The following is a 19,654-nucleotide window of genomic DNA, read 5'->3' as shown; positions in this document are numbered from 1 at the left end:
TAGCTTGTGCTGTACCACTTGGACCTGCAGAAACAAATGATCAAACATAAAACCATCTTAAACTACCAGATTTTTTATGATGTTGAATTGTTGGCACTGCTTGTTTCTATTTGTAATGACTGCTTTTTCCAGATGTGGTTTGCAGCAAAACACACGCTGTTTGTCATTATTAGAGATTCACTGTTGACTTTGAGTGTTGGAGACTCTGCCATGAAGTCGAAGGAACTGTCAGGAGATAAAAATCTTGTAACGGGATTTCATGGGCTCCATCATTAATAAATGTGAAAAACATCCATCTATCCATACTAGAGACACTGATCCTAGAGAACCAGGCAAATACTCAAGAAGGACCTTGGTCAAAACCCAGGGACCACTCTGACGGATCTAATGAGCTCGTTGGCTGTAGGATCTTCCTGGAAGAACAACAGTCAGGGCGGCACTTCACAAATCCAGGCTTTATAGCACAGTGGCCAGGAGGAAATGACTCCCGAAAAAAGCATATGGAATTTACAAAAAGGCACTTCAAAGACAGACTGAGAGTGTAAAGAGACAGATTCAGAGTGCTGGAGAAAATGAAAATGGAAGTCCTCAGCTATAATTCAAAGGAGTATAGAAAATCCGTCAGAAATGAGGCAGATTTGATTACTTGTATAATCCCACTGCTGCTGTAAGGCATAGTAGTGGGTATATCAGGATGTGTTTGCTTCATAGTCAAAGGTAAAGGGAACTGGAAATTAAATTTGATACAAATACTGTATGCTCTGATAGAGAACCTGCCTCAGAGTGCCTGTATGAGTTCATCCCGATTTCTGTTTTATTTTCTTTATTTGACATTATTGAAGCAAAATAGCGCAGTATGTAATTTATGTGATAACTATGTGTGTGCCATAAGCAATTTATCACCTCAAAATAATCAGTTTTGGGTCTCAACCTGCACAAATCACATTGTAGCTGAAGTTTTCCACTCCATCCTACAATAAGCAGAAGCTTTGATTTGTATCAGATTGTTGTTAGACTCAGTCAGCATCTCATTCATCTTCCTTCTTAGAGATCACAAACCGGAGAAGCGATGTGTGTCTGAAGGAAATTCTTTGTCTTCTTTGATTTAAGTCCAAGTCTGTATATATACATTACATATGTTGTTCTTCAGTGTCTCAAAATGGTAGGGTCCCACAGGATGTGCATGATAATACAAACAAGGATCTTGGCAGTGGACACATTTCTGCACTCCTTTCCTTGAGTTTCTGAAAGCGGCTGAGACTCAAATGCTGAAAGCTGCAAACAGCTTGTAGAATGGGTTGTTGATGAGATTGGCCTGAGAGTCATTACAATGTTTCTATCAAAATATATCTTAATAGCGCTTTAATGTCGCAACCCTTTTCAGACAGTGAAATGTAAGTATTGTCTGGTCCACTTGAAGCTATCGATAAAAGAAAAGGCAAGCTGTTATGTCACAAAATTAAAGATATCACAATTTTTCCACCAAATGTCCATGTAATTAGTTTGAGTAACAAAATATTTTTCTTTCTTCATGTGGCTCTTTTACAGAAATGATCAGAGGTAGGGGACACAACCACGGTGTTGTGTCTGTTTTTGCATGTTTTTTGGCCTTTTTTGTGTTCACTCATGTAACGTACATTGCTTGGCCTGACTGATGTTCTGCACTTGCTTTGTGAGATGAATTTGTATATGTGCATGCTCTTTCTTTTATTTATTTATTTTTTCTTTAATATCTTTCTTTGTTATGCTTGAGAAAGTGATTTTCTTCAAACAATGTTTTCTTCACGCATAACTTGAATGTAATGATGTCTGGTACTTTAACTTGTCTGAACACCAAGACCAATTTGCTAAATATATTGACACAAAACTCTCAGTAGTGCAAAAGGTAACTTTCAGTCAGCACATTACTCATTAAATTGACTGACACACAACCACAGGTGTTGGTTGTTGTATTGGTTGTTTTAAATCAGCATGGAGCATAACTCCTATTCAGAACTTCACCTGGTAGTTGCTGCATCGGAAACACAAGACTTGCAATATTTTAGGATCTGTAATAACACCAGCTATTGAATTTCTGATGTTTCTAATGACACTGAAATGCAGATAATTAAAGCTGCAATTGTTTTAACAGTGCTCAAATGCAACTAAAACAGCATCTTGAGTGTTTTGATGTATGTTGCACCAATGACTGCAAGTATTGTGGTGTCTATCACTTTTGGTAGTTCACATTAAGCTGTATTTTAAAGGAGAAAGTGCTGCGTAAGGAAGAGGCAAGATTTGTAAGAAATTATTTCTAAAAATGTCAGTGAATTACAATACAAAAAAACGGGATCAGCTGCGGTTGAAAGAGCTTTTAGCCTTCTTTTATGTCTTTCTGTTGGTCTGTTTTCCTCTCTGTTCAGCACAGCACATATTCTACCACTAAGTCATGTTCAAGGAAACATACAATGTAGGCTTTATCTTTACTAACTCCATGCATTTCCATTGTATTTCTGCACAAATTGTTGTCTACTGGATGGTTCTCCAGTGTGTCTTTCTTTGCCTCACCTCAGGTCACAATTGTGAGTTCTTACCCTGTGAGGCCAGCAATCCGTGCGAGAATGGTGCAGTGTGTGTGGAGGAGTTGGATCAGGACCATTTCCCTTTGGGTTTCCGCTGTCACTGTCGCCGGGGCTTTACTGGCCCCCGCTGTGAAATCAATGTGGATGAGTGCAGTTCCAGCCCCTGTTTTCACGGCTTCTGCTATGATGGTAAGAAACAGCCTATCTTGCCAGCATGCGTTATAACAGCCACTCAAAATGGAAGCACACACACATGCAGTGACTATGTCAGATTTGGTTTTGCTCATTAACAGTCTGTCGGGTGGGTTTCAATTGGGTCACCATTGTAGCTAATAAAAGGTAGAGTTATTCCATCTGATGTGAGGATCTAGGACATTACCTGCTGGAGTAGGTTTGATTAGTTCCTTAATGTAACAGGAAAAGGAAATCAATTAAGCATCGATGTTGTGTTTTAATTTTAATAATGGTTGATAAATGATAAAGTTAATACAATCAAAGCTCAAGACAGATTTTTTTTTCCTCATGCGGCTATTTGATAAGATTTTGCCCCTATGTAGTCCATCTCTACCATATGTGATTATAAAGCTCATTGATCAAAATAATAATCTAAAGGTTAAGGATTATTTATCACCAGATAGTCAGTGATTGCAATGCAATTTTATATTTTCTATGAAGTAACAATAGTAACAATACAGACTATGTCTAGTATACAGACTAGACTATGTCTAGTCTGTATTGTTACTATGTTATGGTTGTGCATAGTACATAGTGAGTCAAATTTGACTTCTCTCAGTAACAAAATATTGTGGTATAACCTTCCAGCCTTCATAGCATCTCAACCAATCCTGCCAGCGTTGTTTCAACCGGCTGATGTTTGAACAACACATTGATTGCAGTGGATCACTATCTCAGAGATTCCTGTCCTTCAGTGTGCTACATTAGACCTCGGCCAGCTGTCTTGACTAATCTAGAGCGCAGTCAGTTCACCTTAGGTTAGTGAGGCAGGCCTCTAGGACCTATTGGCCAGCGCTCAGCAGCAGCCAGCCAGCCACCAGGGAGAGCACAGCATAGCTACAGTGGCTGAGATGAGTAATGCTGCTGCCACCCAGGACCTAAAGCATTTAATGAGAGTAATAGCAGCTACACGCACCAAGACAGAGTGACAGCATAGATTACGTGGTAAATCTTTGGGATAATGAAGAATCCTGGGACCCTGACTGGGGAAGTAATAAATTCACTCCTGCAATTACCTCTGTCACTGGCTGCCTGTTCACCAGTGTTGTGTTGGAGAAACAGAATGATGCATCCCGCTTTAACATCATTAATAATTAAAGAGAGGAAGGAATGGAGTATTAGACATGGGAGATTCTAACTTCTGATGGCTGAAATTGGCACATTTGTAACATCTGAATAAAGAATGGTTCTGAAATGGGCTGTCTGCCTCTGTCGCACCTCTTTCCTTTCTCGTTCAGTGGGTTGAAAGTGTGTTGAGAGTGTGAAAAGAAATGGCCGGGCTTTCAGGCTTTCATTGAGAGTGAGTGGGATAAGTACAGATGGGGGACAAGGGAAGTAGCTAAAGAAAAGAAGTCTGAATGGCCATTGCAGACAGGTTCATTTAAAGATGGTTATGGTGTCAAACTCTGCCAGACTGATGCAGAATTAGGTAACCTGTCACATAGATTTAGCAACAACATGTTGGAGTGGTACAGCAAAGGTCATTTATTTTAATGCTCATGTTCCTTAAAAAAAATTAAATCACAGTGGGTGATTGTGCTTTATGCTCATAATCAGCACTTATCTGTGTAGATATGTAGTACATTAATAGGGCCGTCTGAGAGAAGAGTGAATTAATTTATGATGCAAGGTGCTGTAACTGTCCTGCTGATTTTGTTTCAGTTGTAGATGGCTTTTACTGCCTTTGCAATCCTGGTTATGCTGGGCTGAGATGTGAGCAAGACACTGATGACTGCGTGAACAGTTTGTGTGGTCCCAACTCAGTATGTAAGGACCTTCATCTGGTAAGTACACTTTTTTTGTTTGTAAGCAGTGTAATGCAATGATATCATGGCTTTTAAAAAGGTTTTATAATGGCCCAACGTCCTGTAAATCACTACAGTTATTAACCCATTTAAAACACCGCTGTTTGTCATAAAATATCGACAGCAACTGAATCACACACTGCCCTGCCTATAATCTTCAATGACTGTCATGCAGTTTATGTTTGAAAGCATTTCTGTTGCAGTAAGATATAAACAACAGTGCACTAACATGAATAGTGGCGGATTAATAGAACAATGAAATATGGCTGTGTGGCTCTTGGTTCGGTATATTGCAGGCAGATCTGGCAGACTTTATTGGTCTTATTGGGAAATTTATTTAGCATGAGGAGATGCAAGTATGTTTCAAATTTTAGGTTTCTGGCAGAAACAAGATAAGAACAGGAAATGTCTAGTAATATCTTATTATTGTATCTCCCTAATAGACAAATCAGGCCAATTATATTTATGCCTTGCGGACTGAGCTTTAAATGTGCCAGAATGACCAAAAGGTTACCAGTGTATACCTGGGGATGAAGCACTGCGGTTTAAAATGGGTTAAGTAAATATGAAAGCAGACTGGTGAAAGTGTCCATCGATGAGTGATTAAACATTAATTTTTAGGATTAAATATATATCATAAAACACATAGAAAGCACTACAGTTGATTCATTTCTTTATTTGTGGTTTTTATATAATCATTTTGTATTGTCTGTACGCGATAAGTCATAGCTTAAACAGTCTTAGCTAAGCTAATGTAGCATACTTTGAATTGAGTAGTAGGAAATTTAGGCTAAAAAAGAAAGACTTGATTTTTAGCTGCAGGGCACAGTTGATTCGCTTGTTGAAATGACAAATGAAAATTTGGTTTGTGAAACGTGGGCTGAAAATGCATACAATTGGATTTAAAGGAACATCTTAAGACCTTCTTTTGCAAGGCACAATTCTACTGCTGTAGTTATTTTAGTGTTTTTTTTTTAAAGCCAATAACATTGATCTGTTGCAGCTGCAAAAAGTCCTTGGGAGCTGCATGCTGCTTACAAACTGTGCAATGAGTACCAGGGGCCTTTTCCCAACAGCTGCTTATTTGCTAACAGATTGCAGTAGTGAAACAGATGTGTCACAGATAAAGTCTTTGGCTTTTTTTTTTTCCCTTTCCATTCGACAAAGACAGATCACTTCTGGTGTGTAGTCCACACCTAATGTTTGGCTTTAAAGTAAGACTGTGCTCTTGAAAATGAGTGCATAATGTAGTTAAGAAAGATGAGATCTACTTAACAAAAACTGCATTTTTTCCGTTTTGAGCTGTGGAGTCCCAGAGGAGCCTTGTGGGGAAGCAAAAAAATATTTCTGAAGTATTTATATTGAAAAAATAGCATGTAAAATAGAACACCGGACGTCTGCCTGGGGAGTTGTTTTGGGCATGTCCATCCGGGAGGAGACCCGGGGCGGACCCAGGACATGATGGAGGGATTATATCTCTCATCTGGCCTGGGAACACCTTGGTATCCCCCCGGACGAGCTGGTGGAAGTGGCCAGGGAGAGGACAGTTTGGGCTTCCCTGCTGAGGCTGCTGCCCCTGCGACCCGGACTCAGATAAGTGGAGGAAGATGAGACAAGACAAATAAATTTCTGTAAATGTTTATATTATCAAGCCAGTTATGAACTTTCAGAAAAAACTTGTGGCAGTGAACTTCCTCCATTGAAACTGCTCATTAATGGTCTATATTTTATTCAACAAATAACCTTTGTCAAAAATTATTGGATCTCGATTATGAACTGCCAGATCATGCTTTAAGGTTTTAACGCCAACATCTTGTATTTTTATATTTTAATATGAAGAATAAATAAATAAATAAGATTCTCTCTATATTCCTAGGCTACCTGAAGCAAACTAACATTTCTCGTGTGGTTATTGAGACTTATTGGTTTCAGTAAAGCGACACTGTAGCAATTTCAGGATAAACGAAGGACAAATGTTAATTTTTCCTTTCTACATTATGAAATAGTCTACAAGGAATTCTATGAAAAGGTTTCAGAATCATCCCAGAACAGAATCCTGTCTGACACATTACAAACTAATTACTCAAAATTTCAAAGACAAAAGGACACTGTTTAGTGTCCTTTATGATCTGCTGCAGCTGCAAAACACACACACACACACACACACACACACACACACATTTATATATATATATATATATATAGAGAGAGAGAGAGATAATATAAAATTTTCCCTCAACTCATTATTCAAACAGTTTTTGGAAACCCTTTCACATAGTCTTGTTTACAGTGCAGCTATTCCTCTCTCTGAACACTGTGTCCCACAGAGCTTTAGCTTATTTTGGAGAATTGCGGTCCCTGAAGGTGACTTAGTAGCAAAAATGAGATTATGTTCTATTGCCAGGGGTAAGGAATTGGAGTCTCCTGGAGGTATCTAATTTATCATGAGATGACGGCATCCCCCCCCCCACACACCACCACCAACACCATAGGGCCCACGGTGTACAAATTATATCAGACAAAGTTTAACGGCTCCGCTCCAGTGTATGAAATACAGATTAGCATGCATTCAACCAGCAGCACTCAAGACCTTTAGACAGGATGTTGGCAGTGAGGAATCCTGAAAAACCCTTGACCATATGACTGCCTTCATCCTGTATGCAAAGTGTGATTTAAATTAAACTGCTGCCTTGGAAAGTACTAGACAACAAACCATTCATTTTCCATGCCGTTAATAATTATCATAATGTAGACTGAAACAATGAAATGAAGGAGCAGTTCAGTCTTAATGCAGGAAAGAAAAAATTAAAAAAGAGTAGCAAGGGTAGGAACTACATACAGTCCTGTTTCCAAAAAAGCTCGAACACTGTGTCGATCATAAATTACACAGAATGTGATTATTTGCTCATCCTTTTAGACTATTGAAAAAAGTACAAAGGCAATATATGTCATTGTAATCTCATCATATTCATTGACTTTTGTAAATATATGCTGATTTTAAATTTGATGACAGCAAAAAAAAAAAAAAAAAAAAGAAATTGCAACAAATTAGGATGGTGCCAACAAAAGACTGGAAAAAGTTGTGGATTGATCACAAACACTGGAACTCCCACAGGTAAACAGATTCATTGGTAACAGGTGATAGTACTATGGTTGGGTGTGAGATAGGGCCCTCAAAAGGCGAAGCCAGCTCTTTGTGAAATACATGATTGTAACACATGGTTACGGGGTTGTGTAAATCTGTTTCTCGATGTACAGTAGAACCTGCATATGAATTGGATATAGAAAGACATTCTGACAAATCTAAATCAGGCATATTTACATGTTTGATTGTCTGTGAAAATTCCTTTCCACACAAAATATGCAGTGGTAATATTGTGCGCTTGATAAAAGCTTGTACCATATACCTTGAATGGCGTGAAAAAAACAGACTTGCATATTATCCAGCTGGTGGGTGGTGGAAGGAATACATCTGCATAGCAGAAATGTGAACATTTAAGACAAGCATGTTTCTTCCACAGTTTAAACAGATTTCCACAGGAAAGATTTTTTTCTGAGTGGGAGGCTTTATTCTGCAATATTTTTGAGAAAACTGAGATGTATTTAATCAAGTATATTAAGCATTGCACTGTTTGTTTACTAAAATGTATCAGGTATAAATAAGCAAGAATGCCCTCCGACGGCTCCATAACAGCTTAATTAACAGCTTCCGTATGTATATACAAAGCCTTTTAGTTCAATTTTAATGGTGTGTATTGATATTATATAAATACTAAGCCCTGACTGGGCTACCAAGATGTTTATGTTATTTTATTTTATAAGTATATTTCAGTGTCAATCTAGTAGTGTTTTCTTTTCTAATATTGCAGAGTTATGAGTGTGTGTGTCACTCTGGCTGGGAGGGGGAGTTCTGCCAACAAGAAATTGATGAATGTTTATCGCAGCCCTGCAAAAACAACGCCACCTGCACAGATCTTCTCAACAGCTACAAGTAGGTGTGCGAGCTGGTTCGAGGGCGCTGTCCTCGTGAGGTGCATCAGTCGCTTAATAAATGCAGAAAAAGAAGCAGTTCAGAGATAGCAATATGTCCTTCCACTGGCAGTGGAGATAATGAATTGCAGATGGCAGGTAAAACAAATGAGTCAATCAATGGCTCACAGCATGAAAAGGTTTCCGGGGATCTGTGACTCATTGGAGGAAAAAGCTGGTGTATCTGCTTCAGCTAATGCCTCCCTGCTCGCTGGGGAGACGTAAAACTGCTTCAGGTGGAAAAGTTGGAGGATGAAAAGGAATGCAAGGTGGAGTGGTTGGTAGTGCTCGGGTGCTCACTGCCACCAAGTGGAATATTCACATGCCTTAAGAGCAGATACTTCAGAATTGCACACACTCTTGTTCTCTCTCTGGTTTTCCATCCCCATCTCTCTCTCTCTCTCTTTCTCTCCCTTTCTTGCATGCATACATTTCCATCCGATCCTGACTCAGTGCGCTAACCTCTCGTGTTCTACATTCAGCTGTCCGGAATAACAAGCTGCTCTGACCTGTAGTTCAATTAACCTGTAAATTCCTTGCATGGTCACACACAGAGATCCAGGGATGCAGTGCCAGTACATGTAGTGTATAACTGTATACTTGCTTGCAGAAAAATGCATCCTGTGGATCATTTGAATTTGAAAAAGTATATGTGGTAGTCTATTTGCAGCACACAGTACTTCTGTTATATCCATTTTTAGCACATTGTCCCAGAGAGAACCCTTTACCCCTAGAAAACTTCCAAAGTTGCAAGTGTTTAATTATTTAGGAATTATTTTAATTCATTCTAAAATGATAGTTCCTTGTCTCATCTCTGGTGCATCCCAGGTGTTTGTGCTCACCAGGGTGGACAGGTGTGGACTGTGCAGAGGATGTGAATGAGTGTGATTCTGGGCCCTGTCTAAATGGAGCTCAGTGTCAGGAGTCAGACATACCAGGGGAGTTCTCCTGCACCTGTCCCCCCTTCTTCAGTGGCCCCTTGTGCAACCAGCCTTATGACCCCTGCGACCTCCTCCACAGTCCCTGCCTGAACAACTCCACCTGCCTGACACGCTCCAATGGAACAGCCTCCTGCAGATGCCCAGCTGGTGAGTGAACATATACCGCCTCATTCTAATAGTGTTTTTTTCTCCTTTAACCCACTTTGTAACTTGGTGTAACTACACCATTTTGTTCAATAGGTTGCTGTATGTAGACAGTCTGCAACATACTCAGAAAATAGCAAAAACGACGATATAATTTAGAAATTTTAAATCACATTCAGAAATCACTAGTTAAGCATGTACATCATAGATCAAAAGGTTCTAGCAAAGATGACATGCATCAGCTGTATCCTCTCTCAAATCTCTACAGAAAATAAATGTATTTGTGTACAGGAATCATATCTTAAACTGTACTTCTGAAGCCTCTGAAATAAAAAGAAACAACAGTAGATGTTTTTCTACACGGATGATTTTGCGATAAGATGCTTTTTTCCTAACAGTGATTGATTCATACAAGAAATGATGACATTTATTTTGTACTGCCATCAGAAGAGGATTGAATAATCCATGTAGCTGGAATCTGCTCTCTGGCTGGCCATGGTTTAAAGAGGGTGGTAAAATGTTCTGTCTGAAAATCTGGCTTGCCAGAAAGTTGGCATTGTATTGCTTGCAATACATGTTCAGTGTATTGCATGAGTGCAGTGCAGGTTGAATCAGCTGCTAGTATACTACAAAGTGGGCTATACCCCCAGTGTGTATGCATTACATACTGCCCCCTGATGTGATGATTATTTATAGAAACACTGCCTGGCAGGTCTGAGCCAAGACTCAGATTAAAATCATCAAAACCACCCTTTTGTTTTATTAAACTAATAAATTTTCTTTCTTTAACTAAGTTCTGTTAGCCTAATGTGCAATTATCAGCACTTTTTCATTGCAATCAATTCCTGATTAAATAGAATTTTCACCTTTGCACAATGCTGTTACATATTTTCCATTTTTTCACGTGTTAACTGTCCAAACAAGTCATCTGGGCAAACCCATTAGCTCACATCACCTTGGCAAATGATAAGTTTTTTTTTAACAATGCCTCTCAGCCTTTACCATGTTTTGCTCACTGCAGATACTTTGTAGTTTTTCTACTGTTATTAAAACACAATAAGCACACTATTTCAGACTAATATTTGACATGAAATGCCAATTAATTCTGTACATATCAGCTGATAAGATTTTACAGGACCATAATTCCAGATTGAATACATTGTGGATTTACCTCCATTTTTTTTTAAACGTCTACTACTGGCAACACTTTAAAAGCCCAACAGATTAACACACAGTTTCACATGTATAATCTAAATGCAGTGTATATTTTGTTCCTTGCTAGTCAAGAACATACCTACAGTCAAAAGAATGTTCATAAATCGGCAAGCAAAGCAGATTTTACTTGTCCTCTAGTGCATTGTGTATAGGCATGTGCCACAGGACCTTTAATAAACCTTGTGCAAACATAGTGAATAAACAATGGCAGTTTGATCTCTTACAAAAGACTGTAGTCAGCTTGATTTCAGGTCAAGTTCAAGTTTTCACCGTGAAAGAAATTATATTTTATTCACATTTCATTCCAATCTGTATTCATTTTACAAGAAGTGGCAGATTTAGAAAAAAAGCAACACATTAATAATGGAGCAATGAAAACTGAATCACTTGCTTTGTTGAAATGACCTGTTAGGAGGTTTATTAGGAAGCACCCTCATAGTTTGGGAATCATAAATGATACATTGTTTTAACACTGAAGCTTAGCAGGTTAAGATGCTATACTGTTGCGCTGTACCTAATGGCTCTATCAGCGCAGAGATGAAAAGATGTTGCCAGATATAAATAGAGTGACTGGGTTAGTTTCAGAAGGCTTCCTTGGAGAGGAATAGGAAATTAGGTGCTGGCTGCATACATTACATCAAGAGCTTTGCGTGGGCTTGGTCGTTTTCACTTCACACAAGCATTGTGACTCACTACTCTCCATTATTATTCACCATAAATCCATCCTACACAGCTACTACTGAACAAACACAGAGCTGTTATACAACCAGTGGCTTGACTCCAGTGCAACAATTTTACAGACTTGTTATTTACCATTCAGTGTAGGTTATTTGTCAAGGAAATCGTGTAGGCCTTACATTATTCCCAGGTCTAATTAAATTAGAATTTGTCTGCCTGTGTCTGCCAGATTTACTGCCATAAACAAATCCCCATCCCACACACTCAAGATGGACACCGCACAGTAAACATTATCAAGGTTAACTTGTTATGAAGTCAACACCAATTAGCTATTTTGTCCATGGCATTTAGTTATGCTTATGTGCTATTTCGCATGCTGCATGGTAGAAGGGCAGGGTAAGAAAATGAACTGAATTAAGAAGATGGGGTTTGATGCGTTAATATGACACGAGAGTACACAACTCTGTCAGACCTTGGTTGTGTTATTGGCTCAAAATACTGTACGGCAGCACTATGTACTTAATCAACAATTCAAGCTTATGAGCACACATTCTGCATTAAAATTCAAAACCTCTCTTTTGCTTTTAGATACCAAATCTTGAGTAATGAAATGAAAACATTATAGCACCACTCCATCATTGGTCAGCTCAAAAGCCTTCTAACTGGAGCTTATTTGAATAGAGGTATTGTGTGCACTTGTACGTGGGCACAGTTGGCAGTCATGGCAGCTGCACTATGGTAAAACATGCCTTAGGGTAGACAAAGGTTTGTGCTGTTAATGAGGATGTATTATGGAATATATCAGTTGTCTAGACTTGGGGTGTGTTTTGCAGTTTGAGGGATTTTTGAAGTGCAGCTGAAGCATGAAGCTGTCTGTCTTTGCTGTATGACACTAAGATTGACATTACGACACCTTGGATCATTTAAACAATTTAAATGTTGAGATGTTGAGGGATATGGTGGTTCAGGGATGAAACAACCAATCAGTCTAGTGGTTTATGCATATTTATACTTTCATGTTTATATTAGAGTTAGATGGATGATAAGATGGACCAGTATATTGGCCAACATGAGATAATTTCATATAGGTGTCAAGAAATAGCAGGTTAGAAATGCTGTGTAACATAATAGTGTAAACATATAAAAGAATTAAGATACATTTGAGGAATTGTAGTGTTGTGTTGCCCTCACGCAGTTTGTCCATAAACATTTTGAACTGCAAATGTCTTGCTCAGTACAAATTGTTATCCATCCATCCATCCATCTATCTTCTATATTCATTCTATCTGTGCAGGGTGGCGGGGGGCCTGGAGCCTGTCCCAGGTGACACCGGGCGATAGGCTGGGTACACCCTGGACTGGTCCCCTGTCAATTGCAGGACAACACACAATGACAGACAATCACACACGCTCACACATAGGGACAATAACGCAGGCATAGGGGAGACCAGGATTTGAACCTGTAACCCTGCTAACCACTAAACCGCCATTTATAAGAGTTTGTTAGAATAGATATTAGAGTTGATAACTTATGAAAGGCATCTATGCCAGTGGCACACTCAACAAAAATATGAATGCAACACTTTTGTTTTTGCTCCCCATTTTTCACATGTTGAGTTAAAACATTTGTGCACAACAAAAAGGTAATTCTGTCAGATTGGAAAGTTGGTAAGGTTCTCAGCTTTAGATATGATTTCATCTGTGTTCCTGTTGTGTTTAGAGTCTGGCTTCATGTCTGGCTCATTGTTAATGGAAGAGACACTGGTTTCTGATGTGAAGATACTCATGAGACAATGGTAATACTCTGATAGTGGATGGTCACTGTCAAACCTTTCGTAACCAGTCATATAATAAAATCTGATAGCAGTCGACACGGGTCTTTTATTTAGGATAAGCACTTTCACAGTGGGTTTAATGATCATTTTTTTCTCAAACTTGCTGTGCTGAATGTGATATAAAGCTAAGTGTGTGGTCATAGTTTTCCCAAGACACTTCACTAAACTGTATCAGTTTCACAAAAGAAAGGTGATGTGGCAACTTTACTATTCGTCAGTTCAACAGAAAGTAAAAGGCAACCATTAGGAGATGCCTACTGGGAGTAGCATTAAAGGGATTTGTAAAACACAGCCACAATGGAGCTGAGTTTTGTCTACAAAGGTAGACTGTGAGAACCTTGAGGCCAGAATAAAACCAGAGCCAGCTTAAGAAATCGTCTTAAAAGAAAATATAATGGAAGCAGTTATGCTCCCTTCATTGTAAAGGTTTCCTGAAGTTTTTGTTCTTCCTAACAGTGAGGCTCCACTGTGGCTCTGTCCAGGAGGCCTAAGTCATCTTCCCTGACCAGCACAGATGTTCCACTTTCCACTTAATGAGGATCCTCAGCAGGGAGTGCCAAACCTGATAGAAGAGCAACCTGAAAATGGCAGAGTTAGGGTAGAGGTTGGGGTGAGGGTTACTGGAGACAACCACAACAAATGAAACAAACACGTATAACATCACTCAGTGCAGATGACAGTACAACAAGAGTTACATCACATTCTCAGTGCTGTACACACTCTGTGGGCTTGAGTGTCCTTGCTCAGTTTACTGAAGTGTTTGCACATGTTAGCTACAACACCCTTTGCTATGACCTTTGTTGTGTGTCCACGCAGATCAAATAATAAGATTTTATTTAACTGTTATGGACAAAGACTTTGATGTTGAAGCCACAAGCAACTGGTGTTAAAATATATTTCAAACTAGGAGGTCACAGCCCCGCAAATAAAAGGATGTTTTTTTTTTTGAGCAGAGATTATATCTGTTACAGTCAATACTATTTCCACAAATTGTGTTTACAGTACTCAAAAATATACAAACCATGACACGTTTGAACTATTTTTTAACAACAATTAGTATCAGATATGGAAATACACAGGACAGTCCAAGAGTTTTCTAAGACAGTACTACATAATGCTATGAAATTATGATGTGGTTTTATCTCAGAAATAGTAAATGTTTGTCACTTAGTCGATCCATGTCATTTTAGGATAAACAGAAGTTACCACCACAAGTTAAAGCATACAATAGTTTGAAGTATTTAACCAGACCTTAAGCTGTCTTGTATTGTACTGTAGTATATTAATAACAGAAAGAACTCTATTAATGTTTTAGATTAATTGCAGACTTAATAATATGTTTCGTAATTTTCAATTGTATTCTAATGTTTCTGTGCCCATTATCAGCTTTCACTGTGGCAAACTGGCATATTTCAGTGTTAAAAGTGAACTATGACAAGGGGAACAATCTTTTTGCCTCTAGTCTATTGCGTGAAGTGGAGAAATATGATTCTTATGGTGCGGTGAATTAATTCAGAGGCATTGTGTGGTCCCTTTACATGCAAAAACCATTTGGTCGCCATGGCTCAGTATATCCCCAGAGGTGTTCCTGGCCAGATGGAGAACAAACCCCTTTATTTGCATGGCATGCTACACTAGCCTTCACCTTCCACAAGATTGAGATTGTGTCCTACCAAACAGTTGGTTAATGAGCTTCTGTGAAGCTGTGCCAACAAGAGAACTGACACATACTTAATATGATATTGAAAATGATGTGTTGGGGGACATGTGTTGCCAGAGATGTGTTGAAAAAGTCTGCCCTCGTTGCCTTCGTTTTAAGTAATTGTTCTTCTTCATAGAAGAGGTAGACTATGTGATTTATGACTTACAGTAGAAGTGTTTCAATTTATAAACCAGATGCTCTGGCAGAAATGAGTAAATATCACTGATCTTTTCCTTCTGTCAGCACTGTATTATAATAATATTAAACATAATGCACCTTTGGGCTTACATTACTAAAGGTATCCCCTCAATCAACTGAACTTAATGGATATTTTGGATTTTATAGCTCACCATTCTAGATTTACAATATTTAGCTTATCTCTTCTATGTATTTGATCATATAAATAAGTTTCATGCAAACCACATTTACTATCTCGCTTAATATTAGTTCATAAGCTGTTTAATAGCAATAACTGTATTTAAGGAAGAAAGTGTCATTCAAAATCTTTCTGCTGTGTCCTTGCTCAGAACACAGCAGCGTGAGGATCAAAGAGATTATATTTAACAAAAACTGTAACTATAAAACAAAATGTGTTGTATCTTTACTGATTGGTTAAGCTTAATATAACTAAGATAATACACTCAGACAGAAAGCCTCCACAATAGTCATTTCTTCCCACAGGGCAATTACTGAAATCAAAGATATTTCAAAATAAAATCTCTCACAGACTAACAGATCATGACCACGGCAGTCAGTGGCCAGATCTTCTGATCAAATTTCCTAGCATGTAAATCACAGCTCTGTTTGGAGAAGTACTGTAGTGTCTAATATTCTGAAAAAGAGGCAAGAAAATATTAAACTGTTGCAGCTGCTCAGCCTCAGTATGAGACCATGCCCCTTCACTAAGCAAAGGTCTCAGCATGCTAGTGACATTCCACAGCTGAGGGCAAACGTTGGTTCTTTTCCTCCATTTTAGCTTTGAGACCTCTGTTTCCAGCCAGAACAACAGCTGCATCAAAAAGGGCAGAAAAAAAACTTTAATGAGCACATAGCGGTATCAAAGCTTGTCCCTTTATAGAAATTCTCAGTCATCAGTAGCTTCTAGCATAATGGTGTTTAAGCCCTGATTGCTTCACAGCAGGTAAAAATACCCAAATGGTCTCTATATAAATCTGTGTAGACAGACCACAGTGTGGACAGAATAGACTTTGTGTAGCATAGCCAAGGGCATAAGTTTAGTTTCAGATGTTGGCGGACACAGTGAAGTCAAGGGAGGCTGTTTAATTTTCTTTTATTTATTTTTCCATCACTGATTAAAGTTGCTGTTGGCAAAGCTGCCAGGCTACGTAGAGCTTCAGCAAGCTCCACCAATCTAATGGCTAAAGGCTGCCTGTATGTAGCCTGAGAGGCAAAACTCAAAAAAAAACCAAAGCACTCGCTACATCCCATGGAGCTTATTGCTGTAAGCACAGGGGAGCAGCCAAAGGCAAAGTAGTTGAGTGCATATGCATTTGTTTCAAGTCAGGGTGATCTTTCATTTTGATTGTGACAGCTGGGCAGTCGAGAACACTTTTAAGAGAGGACACAGTGATTTACTCACATTTTAAAAACCTGGAATTTTGAAAGTTGGCAGAAGCATGTCCCACACATTTCCCAGTGGGAACCATGCCCTTAAGCATAGCCAGTGTTTGTCACTTTTACTAATGATATACAGTATGACATATATAAAACTTTTTTCAGTGTTGATGTATTCAGTTGTAGGAACTAGATCATTAAGCAGTTTTTTTCTCAAAAACAAACTCAGCAGCAACAAGTATTAGTCTGTGTTAACATTTCATTTTCTTATGGTGAATGTGTTAGCAAGCAAATGCATATTATTACTTAAATATCCAGTAGAAGTAGAACAAAATGTGCATCTTCTTTGAAGGTCTTTTTCACTTGTTATCTGTTGAAAGCAAGCACACTCTTTGCTTGCCTTATATCCCTGGTTTGTTCTGCCAACTTCCAAAGACATCCAAGACATATGCGTCATATGGCAAACAAGCTGATTACCGTCAGAACAGGCAATCCAAAACAGCAAGGTTACAGTTGCAGCAGTTGATCTTGATTCTTAGTTGTATAAGCAGTATTCACAACTCTTTCACGTCGCCGAGTGCCTTTTGATTTAATCATAATTTTTTTAAAACAATTGCATAATGGAGCTTTAAAGTTCACAGCATTAACAGCTTTTTTTTCTGTCCAAGAGCACAGCATGTAATTGAAGAGGTGCATTCACAGGGTTATAAATTGTGGATGTTTTAATAGAAGCACTCAACTGGAGCTAACTCAGGTATTTCTGTTATTTCAGGTCCTTTAATGGAGGTAGCTGTCTGTAGCGCAGACCTCCGAGACAACACACCTGCACCCAGCCTGTTCCATATGGCTCTTTTCATTTTTTTTTGTGTGTGCTTTTACAAGTAGACAGTGGCTTTAATACATTTGTTCAGGTGGTCTTGGATATTTCAACAGAAATATTGATTAAGACAGCATCAAACATTGGCTGACAACAGTCTAATTAACAAAAGACCTCTCATTGAGCAGTGTACTTACGTTACACCTAGTAAAGTTAAAGTACAAGTAAGCATAAAGAGCGTTCCATTTGTAAGCAAACTTAACAGATTGAGACAAGTGAAAAAACAAAAAAAATCAGGTGAGCACTGTGAGCATTGTTTAAAGCAGAGAGTAGCTGTGGTTAAGTACTTGTGTGACATTGTGAGAAAGAGGTTAGTGTCTGCATTTATAAATAATGTATAAATATAGGCCTGGGTCTGTAACAGCGGTACCGTAAACACATTTTAAATAAACTCAGTGTTTAATCATTTTGTGCCTTCGTTAGCAGTGCTGAAGAGGTGGTCCAGGTGTAGCAGTGGGGTAATTTGGCTGCAGTGGCTGGTGTTTACATGCAAAGAGATTTCTATTCTTAACTCATTTATTCAAGTAACCCAGTTTTTGTGCAGTGCATGTAAAGGACTCACCAGCATACTTTATTCTTTGATCATGTGAAACGCAGCTGTCACTGCAAATTTGGTATTTGGCTTTACTATCAAATTTGTTTTTAATTTCATACATTTAGTTATGTCTGTGTAGTTTCTCAGTCACAGGTTGTCACATGTTGGCTGGGCAGGTCTACTGTCTTGGTTTAATACCAAGCAGTTAATCAGAACTGAAGAAGCCTTTTGGATGTGAGGTGAAACATCTTCGCTTTTAAACTGAAGTCCAGTTGCCCCAACTTAAGCTCTTTTACCCATACATTGAGTTTTTTGTTCACAAGATTGATGATGTGATACATTTGTGTTGAGATTGTACTGACTTTTTGGAACTGACAGTTACTCAGACATTGACAGGTGCCCTCATTTATCTCAACTGCAGAAGCCCATAGACTTTAATTGGAAGCAAGCTACTATCGCAGACCATTTTTTATTGTACAAAATATAGTTTGGCTGGGGCATTGGCACGCATACACCTGCAGTGACTGAAATACAACATTAACAATTAAGATGATTAGCCCAGAGAGACAGCGTTGAAAAAAAGCATGTTTATATTGTTGAATTTATTAAAGTGATGGAAATGTACTTGTACTGTTTCCCTGACAGGCATCGGAGTTTATCCACCTTTGTTTTTTGCCCCTGCCTTAATCTGAGAATGGCCTTTATTTGTTTATGTTAAACACATCCTTGGCATTCATGATAGTTTTTATTTGGGGAAATACAGTATTTATTTAATGGAAATTATGTAATGGGAATGTACCATTCTAAAATGTACCGCAGTGCTCTAATGAATGATCCATTGATGGATGACTGTGTGCGTATTCTTTTTCCTTTTTCTTTCTGTCAGCACATTTTTCATGTCAATGAAAGGTAAAGCCAAGCACAAACAGTACTATAATTTTGACTGAAGTGTTTCATCCCATTCCCTTGTATTAGGAGGAAGTTCTTTCTCAGTCAAAGACAGGAACATGCTGTTTTTGCTGACAGGCCACTTAGAGTTATTTATATTTATTGTGATTATAAAATAAATTGACAGTTTGGCATGGGGGCAGCACAAGATGAAAGCTCATGAGGAGATTAATATAAGAAGTGTTCAGGCTCTCAGGAGTTTGGTTGTGCTCCCTGAATTTCATAGCAATCTGCCCCATCAGATTTTGATGGTGATGCGTTGCGTGCAAGAAATAATTACTGTTTACAGTGTCCATAGGATTAATTCATCACCTGCAAATCACCATCAGCATTGATAGCTTAGTCACTGTCATCGTTCAAGGGTTTATTTACCAGCAATCTGCAAAATTGACCGGAATGTTTTATTATCAAATTCTGTCTTGTATTTCGTCTCCGCCTTGTGAAATTACTCTCAGATTGCTATAGAACACCAGTTGTATCTATCTGCTTGAGAAATGCTCACATTTTGTTTTTATACCAGTTTATGTGTGGGAAATAGTGTACAGTACGCAGCACACATCATTTATACATCTTGTC

The 19,654-nt window shown here is 38.5% G+C and overlaps 1 protein-coding gene across 4 annotated transcripts in view; it reads left to right on the top strand.

The window, feature by feature from the left end:
* eys (eyes shut homolog) overlaps positions 1-19,654 on the top strand; it is a 157,291-nt gene that overhangs the window by 50,104 nt on the left and 87,533 nt on the right. For 3 of the 4 annotated variants that reach the window (XM_046400985.1, XM_046400984.1, XM_046400987.1), the window contains exons 22-26: positions 1,549-1,560; positions 2,553-2,750; positions 4,458-4,579; positions 8,470-8,591; positions 9,458-9,717. In XM_046400985.1, the coding sequence (XP_046256941.1) occupies positions 1,549-1,560; positions 2,553-2,750; positions 4,458-4,579; positions 8,470-8,591; positions 9,458-9,717 (714 nt within the window). The remainder of the gene's footprint in view (positions 1-1,548; positions 1,561-2,552; positions 2,751-4,457; positions 4,580-8,469; positions 8,592-9,457; positions 9,718-19,654) is intronic. The other variant, XM_046400986.1, reaches the window with a different exon arrangement.

Source organism: Scatophagus argus, chromosome 10 (genome assembly GCF_020382885.2).
Source record: "Scatophagus argus isolate fScaArg1 chromosome 10, fScaArg1.pri, whole genome shotgun sequence".
Taxonomy (NCBI): domain Eukaryota; kingdom Metazoa; phylum Chordata; class Actinopteri; family Scatophagidae; genus Scatophagus; species Scatophagus argus.
The sequence above is the reverse complement of the archived record's forward strand: the minus strand, read 5'-3'. Positions and strand labels throughout refer to the sequence as shown.